This window comes from Scomber japonicus, chromosome 10 (genome assembly GCF_027409825.1).
Source record: "Scomber japonicus isolate fScoJap1 chromosome 10, fScoJap1.pri, whole genome shotgun sequence".
NCBI lineage: Eukaryota > Metazoa > Chordata > Actinopteri > Scombriformes > Scombridae > Scomber > Scomber japonicus.
In genome coordinates this window covers 3,375,114-3,395,416 of record NC_070587.1, presented here as the reverse complement: position 1 = coordinate 3,395,416, position 20,303 = coordinate 3,375,114, and the positions used below count along the sequence as shown (strand labels likewise).

General features: G+C 40.0%; 2 protein-coding genes across 3 annotated transcripts; both read left to right on the top strand.

Moving 5' to 3' along the window:
- The first annotated feature begins 803 nt into the window (after window positions 1–803).
- On the top strand, window positions 804–16,674 carry dhx16 (DEAH (Asp-Glu-Ala-His) box polypeptide 16). 2 transcript variants are annotated; one of them, XM_053326805.1, is made up of 21 exons: window positions 804–1,022; window positions 2,019–2,221; window positions 2,381–2,619; window positions 2,787–2,958; window positions 3,059–3,115; window positions 3,248–3,502; window positions 3,615–3,848; window positions 4,169–4,360; window positions 5,269–5,379; window positions 5,636–5,751; window positions 6,090–6,300; window positions 6,996–7,094; window positions 7,262–7,414; window positions 9,038–9,178; window positions 9,370–9,532; window positions 9,724–9,842; window positions 10,615–10,682; window positions 11,368–11,530; window positions 12,535–12,696; window positions 15,305–15,478; window positions 15,793–16,674. In XM_053326805.1, the coding sequence occupies exons 2-21, from the start codon at window positions 2,024–2,026 to the stop codon at window positions 15,919–15,921; spliced, it is 3,156 nt and encodes a 1,051-aa protein (XP_053182780.1). In that variant the 5' UTR covers window positions 804–1,022; window positions 2,019–2,023; the 3' UTR covers window positions 15,922–16,674. The 2 variants fall into 2 exon arrangements, with proteins under 2 accessions (XP_053182780.1, XP_053182781.1); XM_053326806.1 differs by having other exon boundaries at window positions 804–1,026.
- Window positions 16,675–18,615: 1,941 nt separating this feature from the next.
- On the top strand, window positions 18,616–19,569 carry rnf183 (ring finger protein 183). Its single transcript, XM_053326855.1, has one exon. It carries the CDS (start codon window positions 18,616–18,618, stop codon window positions 19,567–19,569), a length of 954 nt encoding a protein of 317 aa, XP_053182830.1.
- The last annotated feature ends 734 nt before the right edge of the window (window positions 19,570–20,303 follow it).

The following is a 20,303-nucleotide window of genomic DNA, read 5'->3' as shown; positions in this document are numbered from 1 at the left end:
AGAATAGGAAAAATGAGCAACATCGCTTTACCACCATACCTCCAGTTTTGTTATAATATGTTTTTACCTCATGCTTCAAACCCAAAAGAGGAATCATAATAGTCCACATTCTCATTCAATATTAATACTGTAAATCAAGATCAAGTACATTTTTGTCTTCTGAGCCACAGGAGGTTTCTGTCCTCCCTGAGTTCACCTTAAGGCACAAGCATTTGACAGGTGTACTGCTGCAGGCAGACCCACATGCCACGGACACAGGGTCATGGCCGCTTTCTGGAGGCCTTGTTTTCAAGAACTGACTTCTGAAGTTGTGCTGGTGTCATGAAACTGAGACTTTCCTCTTTACAGACATACAATTGTACATTGCACTATTGTTTTGAGACGAGCAAAAGAGAAATAAGATTTGTTTCTATGTAGAAATCCAAACTTTTAGTTTGCTTCATAATTTCCCCACATGGACCTTGAAAGTGAGTTTAGCATCCAACCAGAGCCCAAAGTATTTATATCAATCAACAAATTCATTAAGTGACCATTGAAGGGGCTGGTTGCTCTTAGGTGACCTGGAGAATAACATACATTTAGTTTTTGTCAGAATTTAAAACTATTTAATAGTACTAATTAATTCAATTAAGTAATTTAAGACTAATTTATGATTAATAAAAGATAATTCCTTGCAGTGTCTCTGAAAAGAAAAACATAGTTATTGTTGTTCTCCATATGACCACAGGGGGGCAGTAAGCGCAGCCACTGATCCAGATCTGCTTGTGTGACGTATTTCCGCTTCCGACTTAACGTGCATGCAGCGAAGTTAGCAAAAAATATATATTTGGATATGTTTTTATCCCTTTGGACGTTTTTCATAAATGAAGTCACAAATAGTTTAAAATGTTCGTGTTGGGCTGCTCTTAATATCGTTTTCTCACTTGGAGTTTACAAACTACAATCAAAGCAAACATCTTATTTGTAGCTGAAGTTCCGACTTCCAGCATAACAACAACGTTGTTTCAGCACTTTGAAAAGCGGTAAGTAGAGATTCATGGGTTGTTTTACCTCAAAGAAACATTAGCAAAGCTTTGGATATATGTTACTCTTAAGCTTTCAGTCTAACGTAAGACTTCCTGTAAACCTGAAGCAGAGCAGCTCACTATATGACTTACCGTGTCACTACACATGGAGGCAAAAAGCATGATTAACTTTGTGGCTCACCTGTTAACATCTTGTAGTAGTAGTAGTGTGTTTTAGCTTATCCTGCATAAAAACCCACATTAAATTAAGCTACCCACCAAAAACATTTCAAAGTGTAACTCTCAAAAATAGCCCTGTAAGCCCTTCGTTTGAAAATCAATAGTGAGTTACACATTCTCACATTTATGTCAGTCTTATTCCAAAGTTTAACCCCAACAACAGAAATACATCTCCTTCTAGTTTCTTTTTTGTCTTTTCTTGCAGACTAACATTAACTTTACTATTATCTCAAAGCAGAGATTACCTTGCAAAGTCTGCTGAACATTTAAAGCTCCCCTTTCAGACATGTTTTAAGATATATATAAAAAAATCTCTGCTCTCACTTATAATTTGGGGAAAAAAACTCAAATTAGTAGTTAACATATATAGCATATATGTATGTGCACATGTCTGGTTTTAAATCAGGCTGTCCAATTTATTTCTCTATCAAATGTTGTCTAGAATAACACATGACCATCCAAAGTGATATCCACATAATATCTAATATAATGTGTCACAATTTCGTACACAGTCTGAAAATTGCAAATAACCCCAGCATATTCAATGATGAAATTACAAAAGGAAGCTGTTCAGGTGCTTTATTGTGAGAAAACATGAAATGTATTTGATGCTTGATAGGTGTTTTAATCTGCACACGCTTGTGCAAAGTTAATGGTGAATGAACATAACACTGGAAGTTTGGTTGTGGGCAGCAGGTTCTGTAACTATGTGGCTTATATCTACACCTGATTACAGATGACTTTGTTCTTGTCTTGTGACTTCTCCCCAAACAGGCACCATGGCCAATTTGGAGCAGTGGGTGAATGACCGTCTCCATGACATCCTCGGGTTGAGTGACAGATATGTGTCTCAATTCATGATTGGGACTGCTCGGAGAGCATCGAGCTCTCAAGACTTTGTGTCTCGTCTTCAACAGACAGGCACGATTGACATTGACCAGAGTGTCATTGCCTTTGCGGAGGAACTCTTCGACAAGGTAAATCTATATTCATTCCTTGTTTGAACTTGCCACAACATATTAACATGCATTTGAAAAGCCTCACATAAAGCGGTAGTTGCATAAATTTTCAGCAGGGGAACATTTGGTAGGACTGAAACCTCGAACCATGACATCTTTTACCATTTTGCGTTACAGATTCCTCGCAAGCAGGTTGTTGAAAAACCAGCCCGGGCGATGGAGCGGGAAGCCATTGAAATGGATAGGAAAAACCGCACGTACACCTTACTGGAGGACAGTGACAGTGATGGAGATGCTGTCAAAGACAAGCAGAAAGGGAAGAAGAAAAGCAAAGACAAGGACAGAGGAAACAAGAGGAAACACTTAAGGCAGAAAAAACAGAGCGAGTCATCAAGCGAAGAGGAAGTGCCTAAAAGGTAATCCAGATATTTTCTACCAACTTCGTCACAATTGGTCAGTCTTAATGAAATGATTGTATTTATTATGCACTTTATGCTGTAGATTTAAACATTTTCTGACATTTTCTTAGCCTTAATGTGAGTAGCTTAAAAACTCAAAATGTTATCAATTTTTCTAATATCAGGAGTAATTCAGACCATAAGTCTGCCCAGAAAGTAGAAGATGAAGAGGAAGAGTGGGAGAAGGAAGAGAGAGAGCGACTGCAGGATATCGAAGAAAGAGATGCGTTTGCTGAGCGAATGAAGCTGAAAGACAAAGACAAGACCCGCAACATTGCAGAGAGGACTGATAAAAAGGTGGGAGACTGTGGAGTTACAACACAGCTCAAAAGTCTTTCAAAAATGATCCACTATGTGATGCAGGTAAACAACTTACATTTTGATTGTCTGTCTCCAGGCATATGAGGAGGCTCAGAAGAGACTGAAGATGGCTGAAGAGGACCAGAAGAATGTAGTGAGTACTCACTCTGAATTATTTAGGAGAACAGACACACTTTCCTTTTGATATTGGAAAAAAACCTGTTGCTTCAGTTATGAATGTACAATAAAGTTTGTTGACCCTTTGCCTTCTTTGCTCCCTCGCTAGTTGCCAGAGTTGAGGAAACGATCTCGCTGGGACTATCTAAAGAAGAGAGAAGCAGAGAAGCTGGAGGACCTAGAGGCAGAAATCGCTGACGAGGAGTACCTTTTCGCTACAGACAACATGACTGAGAGGGAGAAAAAGGAGTTGGAATACAAACGCACCCTCCGCGACTTAGCTAAAGATTACAAAAAGGCTGGTGCCAAGGAACACGAAGAAAGGAAGAACAGATACTACATGCCTGAAGAGAATAGAAGCAAGGTAGAACTGTTTTTCTAAAGCCATCATTTCTGGCTTTGGGTTTGCCTCCTCTGTCTTTCTCTCACCGTTTCTTTCTTCATCTCCTTCCCCTTCCTCCCTCCTCACTGACCAGGAGGTGCCCCAGAGGGACCTGGAGCTGGAGGAAACTCCTATGGAACTGGGAGGAGAGCAGGGCCGCTGGGAGGAGGAGAGGCTGAAGACGGCCTCCCTCAGCTTCGGCGCCAAAAAGGAGCGAGAACTAGGGTTGAGACACGAACAGGAGAAATACCAGCTGATCCTGGAGGAGGACGAGATGATCAACTTTGTCAGCACTGCCATTACCATGAAGGGAACTCGAAAAGAGCAGGTAGGGGTTCATTTGGTGTATTTTACCTGTTCGTTATTATTTGTGTCACAGTTTAATCTTATTTTTGCTCATTCGTTCAGTCAATCTCAATCAATCTTTATTTGTATAGCGCCAAATCACAACAAAGTTATCTCAAGGCACTTTACACATAGAGCAGGTTCTAAACCGAACTCTTCAGGTTTTAACTTTAAAGAGACCCAACATTCCCACATGAGCAACAGTGGCGAGAAAAAACTCCCTTTTCCATTCGTTGCATATCACACTGAAAAATCTAATTCTAAAAAAAACCTAAAATTTAAGTGAACTCCTATTGTGTTCAGGAAGAGGAGGCTCCATCTGTCTCCCAGGCTGAGATGAACAAACAGTCCATGCAGGAGGTCCGACGCAGCTTGCCCATCTTCCCCTACAGAGAGGACCTGCTAGCTGCCATCCACGAACACCAGATCCTGGTCATTGAGGGGGAGACGGGCTCTGGCAAGACCACCCAGATCCCACAGTACCTCCTGGAAGATGTAACTACATAATCTAATAATAGCACAATATACTCACATATAGAATCTTGAACGTAAACAAAATTCAGTTGAAACAGCTTCCCACCACGAAGTTGCTCGTAGGACCTGCAGGATTATCACTTAACTCTGCAGCTTCCTTCAGCTTTACAGAGCTCTTATAGCATCTAAAAAGCTCCAAAAAGCTCTAAAACCCACTACCACTAGTTGTAGACTAGTTGGTGAACGTAGTGGAGCATTTGGTTGCTAAAGAGACGGATCTTTCCATTAGGAGTTGGTAGAGATGAAAAAGCAGAGTGAATATTGGACTTACATTCACCAGGTGGACAGAGACATGACTCTAAATAAATTATAGTGTTGCTCCATAACTGCTGGATGTGTAAATAAACAGGTGTTTGCTAATAAGTTCCAACATGTCAACTGATTTTTCAGTGTTGTGTTCACGACTTGTTTCTGCTGCCCCCAAGTGGCCAAAAAATTCAGTTAATGCAGGTTTAAAGCCATATTAGATCATGTGAAACTGAATTATACAACACTTTAATGCTCACTCTAAGCTCTCTAAAACTTTTGCCAGCAAGATCAAAGCTACCAGGACAGTGTTTCCCACAGGGTTTTTTTTTATTTTGCCCTCCTTTGCCAAAGTAATGCAAAGGATCATAATATCTTTTAGAGATGTTTCTTGTTCTCAAGCGTATTAACAGTAGTAGCTCCACCGATTCCTCTATTTGACAGTGCTCACATAATCACTTTTTTTTTCAGTAGCACAGCTCAAAGGAAATTCTCATTGTCACCTCTGTTTAGGCATGGTGGCAGAACAAAACTAAAATTATAAAACACCACCAGTGGTAATTGGGGAAAATGTTTTTATATGATGTGGTGGAGTCGACCCCTTAACCTATATTTCCTCTCAGGGATACACTAAAGGAGGCATGAAGATCGGATGCACACAGCCTCGCAGAGTTGCAGCAATGTCAGTGGCTGCAAGAGTGGCACAGGAAATGAGCGTCAAGCTTGGTAATGAGGTGAGTTTGGTGTATTATCACCATGATATTATGTCATTTTCTCTTTATTGCAAAAACAGTGTAATTAATTCCAAGACTGATGGTTTCAATTTAAGATCTGAACAATAATTACATTATGTAATTAAATATTTATTATCCTTTCTTGAATTCTTTATTTATCTATTATATGTTTTTTCTCTTTTAAATAAAGGTATTCACTATTATTTGGTGTAAATGAAAGGTCTTAATTCTTCATCTTCACTGTTACTTAATCCAGGTGGGTTATAGTATCCGCTTTGAGGACTGCACATCTGAGAGAACGGTGCTCAAGTACATGACAGACGGCATGCTGCTCCGAGAGTTTCTCACAGAGCCCGATCTGGCCAGTTACAGGTAACACTTAGAGGTGCTTTTTATTGGAAGTAACCATTTAAATATTATCATACCCCTGCACTTATTGAATGACTTCTTTCATTCAAACATTAGAACAAAATACTGTCTCTAACAACTTAAACCATTATTTTCTTGGCATATGTCGGTTTCTTAAATTATGTATGTTTCTTTTTTGTGTTCTTGATCTCATCACACTTTCAACATTCATCTATATTAATGATGCTGCTGATGAATTCACCACAGGACTTACTTAACATGTTGTTTTTGGAGATGCACATTAAACTTAGCATTATTGAGCAGCTCTAGGTATCGCTGTATTCATTATCCTGTCCCTTTAGTGTGATCATCATAGATGAGGCCCACGAGCGAACGCTCCACACAGACATCCTGTTCGGTTTGATTAAGGACATCGCCAGGTTCAGACCAGACTTGAAGGTGCTGGTGGCCAGCGCCACTCTGGACACTGAGCGCTTCTCCTGTTTCTTTGACGACGCACCCGTCTTCAGGATCCCTGGCAGGAGATTCCCTGTTGATATCTTCTACACTAAAGTAAGAACAAGCATTTTGTACAGATCTTTAATAAAATTAAATAACTTAATTAACTTCTTAATGCAGTTTCAGTATGTTATCATCATTACTCAAATCTGTATTTTACACTATGTATGTCAAAGTTTTATGCTGCAACTAAGTTATTTTTGTTATTAGTTAATCTGTTGATTATTTTCTCATTTACTCTTTTGCTCTATTAAATGTCAGAACATGGTGAAAAAACTAAGCCCAAAGTGACATCCTCTAATCTTTTCTTTTGTCCCGACCAACAGCCATACCCAAAGATATTTAGATTACTGTCATAAAAGACTAAATAAACCAGAAATTATTCACATTTGAGAAGCTAAAGACTTTGGACATTTCTTTCTTTAAAAAAATACTCTGATTACCAAAATAAAATAGTTGGTGATTAATTTTCTGTCAATCAACTAATGCAGCTCTATTAAAGTTAATTTACATAGCCTTAAATCACAAGTTTGTCTCCGAGGGCTTTACAGTCTATATGACATATGACACCCTCTAACTTTACTCCACCCAAGAAGAATCTCCACAAAAAAAGATGGAGATAAAACATTTTTAAACTTTTAAATAGTGAGTTAAAATACTATTTTCCATGTTGTTTCATTGCTTCTAGGTGAGATGTGATTCCAAGACAATAATAAAACATGTGTTGATCTGTATGTTGTGTTGTCAAGGCTCCTGAGGCAGACTATTTGGAGGCGTGTGTGGTGTCAGTGCTACAGATCCACGTCACCCAGTCTCCTGGAGACGTTCTGGTCTTCCTCACTGGACAGGTATAGTTTATATATCAACAATTTTGGGGTCCTGGTTTTTGTGTGTAAAGTCTGTACAGGAAGTCCACTATAGGTTTAGTATTCAGCAATTAAGTCAAAGGGACAATTCCCATTATTTATCCTCATGTGGGTTAACTCTTTAATCTCTTTGTATGTGTGTCTTGCAGGAAGAGATTGAGGCGTGTTGTGAGCTTCTCCAGGAGAGATGCAGGCGGCTTGGATCAAAGATTGCAGAGTTGCTGGTGCTGCCGATTTACGCCAACCTGCCGTCAGACATGCAGGCAAAAATCTTCAACCCTACTCCACCCGGTGCCCGTAAGGTGAGACAAAGTTGTGTTTCTATTCAGAATACTTGGCAAACTTATTGTTGACTAATAGACCCACAGTGGAGGTAGCAGGATGTAGGATTAATATTTCAACTTGGAAAATATAAAATTATCACTAGAATATGACAACAAAGCTTTTCCTCTTTCTGGCTGTGCTCCAGTGCTGTTCCTTTTAGTTTATGACTATTAGAGACACAATAAGACAGTAACTCTTGTGTCATCTGTTTATTGTATCAGCTGTGTAGTGAGCAAGAGCCTTCTCAGACTTACCCAGATTAAACGTCCATGCAGTTATTTACCATTAGAGGCTGCTGTAGTGCAGTGAGACTGAATACAGACAGTTACAGTGTTCCAGTTTTGACGTTAACACTGTTTGACAGATTAAAGGAAGTTACGGTTCATATCAACCTGATGTATTTCCCATAAATAAGGCCATTGTGGCTCGATATGTCACACTAAGTTTGCACTTTCCATTACAGAAATTCTTGGAAACGAGGGCTCAGACAAAACGTTTATAAGGGGAAGCGAGCCGCCTACGGCTTTCCAAATAAACGCAATTTTTACATAAACCATTCAAACATTTGTGTCTGAACAAATGTGACCACAGAAACTAGCCGCCAGGGTAATTTGTACGTCTGTCTTTTCGCATGTGGAGGCTGTGGATAGCGTAGAGTCTGTTCCTGCTAGGGAAAGTAACTTAGTAAGTTGTAGTAGTAACTGAAATTAAATGTAAATGCAGTTTTTATGGGCTGCCTCTAGATGACGGTGACTTGCTCACTGTAATCAGTCGTATAAGATGTTGCATGTTGTAATCGCTTTTTTTTTTTTTTTTCGTAGAGGTGAACTGGCCATTCAGTTTATTTTGTGTAGGTGAAACGGTCTCCAGGACAATGTTGCTAAGTGCCGGAAAAAAATATTTGAACTAGGTACATAGCTGGGATTACTCACATCTGTGGGCATGCAGAAGTTTTTCTCTTTGCTAAACAGGAACACCACCAGCTTCTTTGAAGTGCTGGATGTCACCTTTCTGCCTCTTTCATTTGTTTTAGCTCCTCTCTGTGGACTCCAATTCAAGTAAATACAGTTTGTCATCCTTATAACAGTCGACAGGATATGCTATAAGGATTATAATTTACAAGAAATAAACTAGCGTGCATGGAAGAATATGTGGGTGGTTAGGTTAACCAGCAACTTCCCCTAGATATAGATCCCTTTGCAGTTATCCATAATGGCTGCTACAGGCAGCTAGTTTCTGTGTTTGCTTTCCGACTGACTCAGAGATAAACATTTTGAAAGCTGTAGGAGTCTCAGTAGATCATTTTGTGTGAGTCATCATAATTTTGTGTGAGTCCTCATTATCCTGGATCTCTTTAATTGAGCTAGTAGAGGCCCAGCTGGCGTGACCCATAGATCCACAATGGCTGCATTTATGAGAAATACATCAGGTTATGTAATCCGCCTTTTCCTTTCAATGCCTTGTTAGGTAGGTTTTATCACATTTTTGATTGCATTGTTTCTCTGCTGGATTTAATCTTTATTCTTTTTTTGTGCAGTGCTTTATCTCTTAGTCACTTTTTTATCTCTTTGCACCGTGTGTTTGCTCACTATCAATTGAAGGTGGTGGTGGCTACGAATATCGCAGAAACCTCGCTGACCATAGATGGCATCATCTATGTCATTGACCCAGGCTTCTGCAAACAGAAGAGTTACAACGCCCGCACCGGCATGGAGTCACTCATTGTCACGCCCTGCTCTCGGGTAACTGCTCCCTGGTCCTCTTCATGCTTAACAGGCAGCAAGTCAATGTATTCAGAAGTGAATGCACATATTTTTCCAAGTACCGTAATTCACCAATATTATTACTTAGTGTGTATGCTAACAGTTTCTTTCTCAGCCTCTACATGGGCTCAATCTGTTTCGCCATCTCATGCTGTGCGTTTCTGTTTCAGGCTTCAGCCAATCAGAGAGCAGGCCGTGCAGGCAGAGTGGCTGCAGGGAAGTGTTTCAGGCTTTACACAGCGTGGGCTTTTAAACATGAGATGGAAGAAACGACTGTGCCTGAGATTCAGAGGACCAACTTGGGCAATGTCGTCCTGCTGCTTAAGAGTTTAGGTGAGGATCGGAAGCCCTGTGGGCTGTGAGGTTAAAGATATCATTTTGGATAAAACTACAATAATTCATCTCTAATTTTTGCTTTAAAGTGTAACAGATTGGTTTCATTTCATACATTCAGTCATGAAGGTGGAATAGAGTAGATCACTCAGGTGGTTTTTAATTTCAGGGTTATACTTTTGTGCCTGCAGGTATCAACGACCTCATTCATTTTGACTTCATGGACCCCCCTCCTCATGAGACTCTGGTGTTGGCACTGGAGCAGCTCTATGCCCTCGGAGCACTCAACCATCTGGGAGAGCTCACAAAGGTAGTTGAACAAACAGAAATACAGTAATTCACATTTTTATGTGATTCAGAGTTTGTTTTGCTACTCGGTCTTACATGGAGCATGATCCCAGGTTTGCTTCGGCTTGTGTTGAACAGAGATTAAACATTTAAACAGTATAGGTAGCAAGAAACCCCCCTGTGATTTGTAAGTTGCCAGCGGATCAGTAGACTCCATTTATTTCACAGTTGCCGGAATTCAGACGTCTCTAAGAATCTTTTTTAATGTTAGTTATTATACAATCAAGCACGCATAACAAGCGGTGGGTGAATAACTCCACACACTCATCCTCTTTGCTGCAGAGGGTTATAAGTAAACAGTGAAGCTTAAGTAATGTGAAGATGTTTTACATTCCTAACTTTAATCACAGGAAAGAGATGCGTAATCCTTTTATTTGACAAGCATAATCTATGTCCATCTCCACTTGGTTGGTCTGCATATTTGCATGAGGCACTGTGCATACCTGATGCTTCTGATGCTGTGACATGCCCTCCAGCGCCAAATTGTCACTCACTTCCTTGATTAAAAGTGCTGATACATAGAAGGGATGACTCGTGGTATTTATAATTTAGGGCTGTGCTTACTAAGCCACGTTAGTTAATCAGTGATTATCAACAATGTAAGACCAAGTCTGGCTGACTGTGTCATTGCAAAATAGCACAAAAATTATTGTTTATTAAATGGACAAACTGTTATTGGTGAATTGGTAAAGTCGCTTAATGTATTCTGTTCTTGTTATTTTTTTGGAGTTCAGCTGGGACGCAGGATGGCTGAGCTGCCAGTGGATCCCATGCTGAGCAAGATGATTCTGGCCTCTGAGCAGTAAGTTCTGATACTAATGTAAGCCTTCACTATAGGGCTGGGTGATTATGGCAAAAATCAAAATCACGTTTAATTGAACTTTTAATCTTGATTACGATTAATGAAAGATTATCTCCACACATGATGAACAGTTATGTATTTTTCTTCTCACACGATATTTTGGCACACGAATCTTTAGGGAGTAAAAATAAAGATGTTTTAAGGTGTGACGCTGTGGTTAATTTACTTGATTAGAACTATGTAAAGATCATGGTTTGGGTTAAAATGATCACTGGAGACAAGTTTTCAAATTCCTTAAAGATATGCAACCTTTGTTGTCATGGCAACAGTGAACACCGCCATTAATTTACATGAGCAAGATTAAGTCGATTACAGTTTCTAAATGTCGGTTTCGATTAATTGCCCAGCCCTACTTCACTATATCTGCATTTTTTCATAGACCGTACGATAAATGAAGAACCTAATCAACAGCTGAATTGATAATGAAAATAATCATCAATCTACCACAGTTATGAAATTTGAATTTGAGACTCGGAGACGTTGGCATAACTGCACATCGAAAAAAATGAAAGAAGCAAATAGTCACAGAGCAGTCATTACAGTTTCTTTTCAGAAAGTATAATTTAGGTTTCTATTCTATGTGTCACCATATTTCATCTCATTTATACGTCTCTTCTTCCTTAAGGTACAAGTGTTCAGAGGAGGTGTTGTCAATAGCGGCCATGCTGTCGGTGAACAACTCTATTTTCTACCGGCCCAAAGACAAAGTGGTGCACGCCGACAATGCCAGGATGAACTTTGTGGTGCCAGGAGGAGACCACCTGGTGCTGCTCAACGTCTACAAGCAGGTACCTACATATGGACAGCAGAAGAGCAGCCAGTAGCATATTATTAACTCATCCTCAGCATTGAGTGGACAGTTAAATATTTACACATATACAGTTGAATGAAGTTCAATAGATATTCAATAGATTATGTGATTGTGAAGTTAATAATGATGACTTGTGTTGGCATTGTGTCAGAGAGGTGTTTATTCACTACTAATTAACTCTACATACATTTATTAGGCCGTGACTAGTGGCAGTGCTGGTGTTCAAAATGTTCTTAAGCAATGTTTCTAATATTCTGCAGTTTTTATTAACACAAGTTGGACAGAATATTATAATCCTTTCAATATAATGCAATACAACAATGCAACTAACTTTGATCTAAAAAAAAACTCAAACTGAACATTATAAGGTAGGATTCATTACTGGGTCACTGTAGTAGTAGTAGTGTTGCAGTAGTGTTCATGTAACAGCCAACCAGCCAACCACCACATATTTCAGGTTTTCTGTGACCTGCTATGCAAATGGCTTGGTGTATGCACAGTAAAATCTGTGTTTGACTTGTCTTTATTTTCAGAGTAGACCTACTGAACAGTGGCATATGAACTATAATAACCTGTTACATATTTGCATACTAAAAGGGCAGGATGACTATTATTTTTGGGCTTCATTTAATTTGCAATTATTTTAAACTAATGATTGTTTTCCTCTAATTTATTTACTAATACAGAAGACTAAATACATCCAAGGACATATATATTAGAGGAGATTGAATCACACAATCTCAAAATGATTCATCGGATTTATAGTAGTTAAAGATTTACGTTCTGTCGATTGATGAATCAGCTAATCGTTGCAGCTCTACATATTTAAATGGTGATATGAATAAATGGTGACTTAAAATGATTAATTTGCTGCATTTTGTCCAAATGAAATGATTGTACATCTGTGGTTTGTAGCTCATTTCTAACTAGAACTTTATTGGGTATTGTGCTAACTGTGATGTTCATGTCTTTCTGCCTCAGTGGTTAGAGAGCGGCTACTCTACACAGTGGTGCTACGAGAACTTCATCCAGTTCCGCTCCATGAGAAGAGCCCGAGACGTCAGGGACCAGCTGGAGGGTCTAATGGATCGCATCGAGGTGGAGGTGGTCAGCTCCGACGGAGACAGCGTGCCAATTCGCAAGGTCAGTGCTCCAAAAACTGGAATCCTGGAATATCAACTTTGGTTCGTGGTCTTAATAAAATGGATAAATTATACTTTACCAGACTGTCTGTGGCCCAGTGTGACCCGAGGCCGTCCTGTTATTTAGACTGCAAAGATTAGTTGATCGACAGAAACTATTTTGATCGATTGTCAAAGTCAAAGAAGTTGAATATTTGACAGCTCCAGATTCTTTATTTACTCAGTGTAAGAATTAACTGCATTTCTGGGTATTTCCATTATAGTAAATTGAATTTGGGGGGATTTTGGACTATTTGGACATTTTAAGATGTTGTATTCTGCTGTAGGAAATTGTGATGTGCATTTTCATGATTTTTTCAAGTTTTATAGACAATTAATTTATAATGAAAAATAAAAGCACTGAAGAGTTAAAGAAGATCCACTACAAAGTTAAGAAAACAAGATTGTGCCTTTACTAAAACGAATGCATTACTCACGTTCAGTGTTTGCTTCTGTGGTGACTTTACAGAATGCTGTAAAGACCTCAGGGTAAATACTAGTTCCAGATAAACAACTCAAGATTAATGACACATTAAGCCAAAGGGCAGGACTAATGATTTGCTCTCGGCCACAACTCGAAAAGTTTTGACAGGCTGCTATCTAAAGGAGCTCTTTTTAAAAATATACTAGTTTCCTTAAAGCTGCAGTCTGTAACTATTTTTGTGTTTATATTTGCTAAAATTATCATTATGATCTGACAGTAGAATAAGACACAGATAAGCTGTGACATAATTCAGTGTCTCTGGGTCCACTCAATGGTCGTAAAATGATTGAATGAGAATCTATTCGCTCCCGAGTGTCAGTGACACTGTACACACACTACTGGCAGCCCCCCTCCCCCGCACAGCGAGTGCTCTCACTCTGCAGCCCCCCTCCCCTGTGCAGCGCGTGCTCTCACTGGTCAAACAGGCTTCCTCTCTTACTGTGGGACGAGCCTTCACGTGCATGCAGCGTGCACGGCAGGTTCCTCTGTGGGGAGGGGCTTTGAAGGCAGAACTGCAGCACAGCAGAGAGGAAGGAGAAGGGACCTGGACCTGGAGGCTGTACTCGTTCAAATTTTCTGGTCCACTATTTTTTCAAAACTACAAACTGCAGCTTTAAGTTAAATTTCATTTTTTGGTCTTTTTTCTGAAGCTGGGTGGATGTTTGTTGTCACAAAAAGTTTTATAAAGAAACTGGGCTCTCTAAAAAAAAAATTAAAAAGAGGAAACCTGTAAATCTTGACTGAACAGAGGCTGTAAAACCTCCGTCTGTGCAGGCTGTGCTTTCTGCCCTCTCATATCAGGGTCCATGTATTTTGTGAACGCACCCCTAAACCACTTGAGATAAGCAAGGGCGTTTGTTTTATTGGTTGGGTTACACCTATTCTCATTAGATACTGCCTTTACCTGTGTCCAAAATCATCCTGTAGCAGCTAAAGAATAATAATTAATTCATAATTAATTTATTAAGTTATTGTAAATGAAACTCCCAATAACCAGGCTTGTATAGCAGCGTGTTTATTTCCTGTTTTGTCTGTCAGTTAGATTTCATTGTCATGTTTTCGTTTTATAAGCATTACTTTAGTGAACACACCCAGTACCTTCTGGCCTAGATTAACAGGTGTGAACAGTTCATATGCATCGGTGAAAAGAGGATTGGAAAAGCAGGTCTGACTGTTTGGGGTGGTACTCGGATGGTATCTGTGTGGTTTCCCACACGAAACATACTTTAGGATAGGAGCCAAACAGAACCTTTTCCTCAACATGTTAATGAATTATGTTTAAATGTGAATTATCTGCTTCTAGTACCCTGCTGTAGTTCCCTTGAGCAAGACACTGCTCAATAATAATATTCCTGCTGTTCCTGCTTTAGAATAAACAAGAATATAATAGAATAATTGTTTAATGTACATAAGATGCTGTGTGAGACAAATCAGGCCCATCAGTAAGATATCATCAGTGCTCTTACTGCTTGACAGAAAACTAAAACTAGGAAAGATTTACTTTATTTATTTATTATTACTTTTTAATGCTAAAATAATTTCTGATAAAATAACATTTAGTCTGAATTCGCTCCTTCTCTTACTTACCTTCCTTTTCAAGCAAGTAGTTCATTATTCACACTGTGTTGGACTTTAGCCTGTAGCCTCATTGAGTTGAGTCAGCCAGCCACCTTTCATACCGCTCTAACATTACCTGAATGGAGTTAAAAATGTGCAAATATGTATCTTTTGAAACTGTCATTTAATTTTTCTTGGAATACTTTAGACTCCAAAAACACCAAAACTGTGGCAGTGCCAGTTACTCCATGGTGGTTCAGGTTAGGTTAGGTTCTTTTTTATTATTATGACTATAATTACTTTCAACCTTCCTGCAATGCACTTGTCCATGGGAACTAAAAATAGACTCCATTATTGGTATGATTGTTTTTTTGTTTTTTTTATCCGACACATCCACTAATCTTTTGCTTTTGCATATTCTTGTTTCTATTTTTATTCTTGCGTTGCTCCTTTCTCTATAATGCTGCTGTAGTCATACAAGAAGAATCAGCTGACTATAAATTCCTCCTCGTTCTCGTCCCTCTTCCAGGCCGTGACTGCAGGATATTTCTATCACACGGCACGACTGAGTAAAGGCGGCTACAAGACAGTGAAGCATCAGCAGACAGTCTACGTTCATCCCAACAGCTCTCTGTTTGAAGAGCAGCCGCGCTGGCTCATCTACCACGAGCTGGTCTTCACCACCAAGGAGTTCATGAGACAGGTCTGCTTGCTCTGATGTCACACTTTTTCTAAACTTCTCTCTAATATTTGCAGCATTAAGAGAAGATAGGTAGTAGGTTTTTTTTGTTTTTTGTTTAATGTTTTTCAAAAGATAATCATCAACACACATTAAACTGCAGGAAAGCTAATCACGTCTTTCATTGAGTCTAATATGAAGGCTTTCACAGAATAACTGCATGTGAGAATGACACAGCACACAATGAGGAAGTGTGACAAGTGGTCCTGTGTGATATTTAACCTGCATCCCGCTTCGTATCGACATCAGATTGACTAATCTCTCTCCCCCGCACACAGGTGATTGAGATAGAGAGCGGCTGGCTGCTGGAAGTGGCTCCTCACTACTACAAGAGCAAAGAGCTGGAGGACAGCAGCAGCAAGAAGATGCCTCGCAAGCAGGGCAAAACAAAAGAGGAGCTGGGCTGAAGGGAAAACCATCACTCAGGGGACAGATGGCAAAAATAAAAAGTACAGGGGCACACTCCGTCCTTTTCTCAGGGCAGGGTTAAAAGTAGGAGGAGAAATGATGTTGAAAGTTTTGAAATTGCATAAAAATAAAGTGGAAAAGTGTTGAAAATGTAGCTGTTTGGTACCAGTTCGGCACATAAATGGCCTGTCTTTCACAATGTGAAATTGTTGTTAAAATGTTTCTGCTGTAGCTTGATAGGGCATTTTTAACAGTGCCCACAACAGCGTCAGCATTGAGTTTCTACCAGATTGGACACAGGACATTTGGTAAATTGTGAATGGCAGACATTCACACTCTGACAGACACACGGGTCCGTAAAGAAGTGTGTCACTAACACACACCAGCTGTGTCAGCTGGGCAGCAACAGGGAAACATTAATGCTCTTGGATCTGAGTTTCCTGCATCAACAGCAGCAGTGCAGACTCAGCGGGTGGGGGTTTTTCAGTTTCATTAATGAAGGTGAGACTCTTGGTTTATTCTGCAGGTGCTTTTTGAGCGCTCACTGGACCGTTTGTTGACATACTTTTGAATAGAGGGCTTTGTCAGATTCTTCATTTGTGAAAGCAGCACGCTGTTAAATTGTGTAAATGGACCATTACTGAGAAGTCTCCACCAAGCTGTAAAGACTAATAATGAGTTTCAGTTGTGTGAGAGGCTGCCTACATTGTTTATTATCCTTTTTCTATGGCAATAAAGTTTTGCAACCATAATGTTTTTGTGCTACATGGTTTCCCAGAATAGAAGTTTGTCATTTGTTTTGCAGCTCAGTAATTAATCATGACATTAGCATTTACTGTCTTTATATTTGCAAGTTATAATTAGATGCTTTTTTTTCAGACAGGTGTTCATTTACAACTTCTAAGCCAATGCAAAATATGTCACACTGCATGCACCCTTTATAATAATACTGCTTTCTCACTTCCTTCAGAGGCCATCATTCAGCACCTTGTTTTTGTGACGCATCATTCAGTTGCAAGACGAGTTGTTTCACTAAGTAAATATTCTGCATGTTTTAAATGCTGATGGAAAATATTTAAATACGTTTGGCCTTAGTTGTAATGACTGTGTTGTTTTCTCCAATATTCAAAATTCATACATGAACTATGAGTAAGCTACATAGCTATTCTTGTTTGGTTGGTATATCCATAAAGTGACAAACAGCAGTGAAGGTTTGACAGGTATGAGCTGCTGATAGGCAAAGTGTTGACAGTACTGTACACTTGTCTTCTTATGCAGCGACAGTGGAATTTTCCTGACGGTCTCTATTGTTTTTTCTTGATTCGTATCACACATACTGTCACATAGAGCAAGAAAATATTCATGTGTGTGTATGCCATGTGACACGTCATGACACTGGCACCATATCTGATACTGGGCGCTCAGCTGAACTACAAAGGCTGGTTTGATTCTTCAGGTGAACACACGCAATGAAGAGAAGTCAGCTGTAATCACTGCTCCCTCTAAGTAATACTTTGATACCAGTGTGATATACAGTATATTCTGCTGTATGAGTGGAAAAACGTGAGGGTTATCTAAGTAAATGGCCTGATTATCTACATATTCCACACACACACTAAAAAAAAAAACACTGGCTCACTGCAGCTGGTCCAACTGGTCTGACAAGCAAAGAGAAAGAGGTGGGAGCCAGCGAGGCACGGCGGCAAGGAGGAGGGTTTAGAGGAGGCAGTGCTGTGTTACAATTAGAAAACAAGGTATGAGAGGTAAAAGACTAACAGAGGAGGATAACAGGAGCAGCAGAGAGAGACCACCTCTCTGTCTATTTAAACTTACTCTAAAGCATTTTTTTTTGCTATGAATTTTGGTGATGTGCAAGTTTTTACTGGGATTGATTTCCTTGTTAGATCACCTCTGACGTGATACGACATTCATCTACCTCAGCAGGTGAGTGTGAACATACAAATTCTGCTCAATTATTAACTTTCTTCTTCTCTTGACATCAGAGAAACTATTTTTTCTTTGCTGTGCATAGGTGGGAAACTTTTAACCCACTCTAAATCTTTAATTAACAGTAACTTGTAACTAAATCTAAACTTTCTGCAAATGTCATTGTGGCTTTTCAAAAAATATTTCAAGAATTTAACAACTGAAATGTTAATCGTGTGCTCACTGCTGGTTGCAATCTTAAGATTAATGACTGACTATGTAAGCCACACAGGTATGATGGAATGTTTGCTATGAACCTGCAAAACAATGGAGCAGTGTCACAATTTTTTTAAAATCCTTTTAGTTTTACAGGTTTCAACCTATTAAAGCTGCAGGGTCATAAAAATCCCCTTTAACTAAAATCTATTTAAAGCACTGCAGTTCCAGGTTACTGATGACTTCAGTGCAGGAAAGCCTGTTAAACAAATACAGCAGCTCATTATCACGCAGAAGTGCCACGTGCATGTTGCGTAAATGAAAAAAATCAATAGATAGCATTTTAATTCAATGTGTACAGAGTTTGATAGCAACATATGAGGCATTATTGCTTCATCATCATGACAGAGAAGTGTTGACTTTGCAGTTAAATTCCTAAACTCTATTTCCTCTTCTGCTAAACCCTTAACCCAGCTTTAATCTTCCGCAGTTGTTGCAAAACGTTCATCAGAAACCAGCCTGCACTCTACCTCTAACATCATCACGGCAACATGAGCGACGACAGAGAGAGAGACAGGCCTGAAGGGAGCCGCAGCCAGAGCCACAGAGACAGACAGGCACCCAATGTCAAACCCAAACTCAGCCAGAAAGAGTGGAAGAAGGAGAAGCCTGCAAAAGTCAGGAGATCAAGGAGTACTGACTCAGAGAGGACCGAAAGAGGGAGGAGAAGAGAACGAGACAGGCACCAGGGTGAGAGGAGCCAGCGTGGGAGAAGTGAGGAGGCCCGGAGACGAGACAGGAAAGAGGGAGAGAGCAGCAGGAGGAAGGTGAAGCGCCCTGAAGACGATGTGGAGGACACTGAGTGTGCTGTGTGCTTCTGCTCCTATGATAACATTTTCAAGACCCCAAAGCTGCTGGCGTGTGGGCACACTTTCTGTCTGGAGTGCCTTGCTCGCATCAATGTGACCTCTCCTGAGCTCAAGACTCTGTCCTGCCCAGTGTGCCGTGAACTGACCGACCTCCCCCACGGCCAGGATTTGCCCCGACTGGGCAACAATCAGGACATCATAGGCAAACTCCCACCAGAGATGCACAGAGCACTGTCTATCCGCTTCAAGCGTAACAAGGGCAAACTGCTCCTGAAGAATCCTCCTCCCACCAGCCCGACCAAGACTAACATCCTCACCCTGCCTAAAAAGAAACAGGATGGCCAGGTGACAGCAGCTGGAGACCCTCACTTGAATGCAATGGAGCAGGGAATAGCCCCAACCACTGTGGTGGATGTAGGCAGGCCTCCAAACAGGGTCAGAGGTCGCCTGCGCAGGTTGTTCCGCTCTGATCAGTGCTACTACACCGTGGTGGCGTCCATCATCACCATCACTGTGGCGCTCATGCTGGTGGGGATTTTGGCCTTTGTGATCATACCGAACGTGGTCATTCACCACAGACCCCTTTATCCAGGAAACCAAACATTCCCGGGAACAGATACTCCGACAAGACCCTGAAGGGGCAGAGGAGGATGAGACTTAGGTGGAGGGAGGGAATAACTTGATGTTGTGATTCTCAGTGGTCCTTATGCCTCCTTTTCTACTGTGTGAGCTATACAGAGAGTAATGGTGGCAGAAGAACTAAGCACTGGTAGACATTCACACTCATTCACATACAATGAGGTGAAAAAATGAAGGAAAACAAGGACAGCAGCATTTTTTTAAACAAAGGAAAACAGGCTCAAAGTTGCACATGAAGAAAACAGGGCAAACCTTTTTTTTTAACGTTTGTGATTACTGTGAAAGCCAAGGAAACTGTCCAACGTGATTAATAAGCTGTAAATGTTAAAATGATGCACTAAACTCTGTGATGACAAGTCTTGCTTTGTTTTGTTTATGCTAGGCTGATATCAGTATCCACTTCAGGGTTTCTATAGTTCTTATACATGTTGTATATAGTCCAACTCATTGTACATAATTATAGATAATGTATATATTTGTATTTACTCTTTTTCCTCATAAGAATGGTTATGATGTATCCATTAAATGAAGCATTCTTGAGGCATTTAAAGCTCATTGCTCAGACAAAAAATGTCACTTTTTTAAATGCCAGTCTGGAGACATTTTAATATTAAACAATGGTTAATTTGCTTTTAACTTCCTCTGAATTCTTAATTTCCCCTTCAGATTTGATTTCATGTTGTTCCATGTCTGATCATAATCACAAATTCCTGCATGTTGCCTCGATGCCT

Excerpts from the sequence above, each read along its gene's own strand:
- dhx16 (XM_053326805.1), top strand. The coding sequence starts at position 2,024 with ATGGCCAATTTGGAGCAGTGGGTGAATGACCGTCTCCATGACATCCTC. Across the intron at positions 2,959-3,058 it reads CAGAGAGGACTGATAAAAAG|GCATATGAGGAGGCTCAGAA; the intron begins GTGGGAGACTGT and ends GTCTGTCTCCAG. Across the intron at positions 4,361-5,268 it reads CACAGTACCTCCTGGAAGAT|GGATACACTAAAGGAGGCAT; the intron begins GTAACTACATAA and ends ATTTCCTCTCAG.
- rnf183 (XM_053326855.1), top strand. The coding sequence starts at position 18,616 with ATGAGCGACGACAGAGAGAGAGACAGGCCTGAAGGGAGCCGCAGCCAG.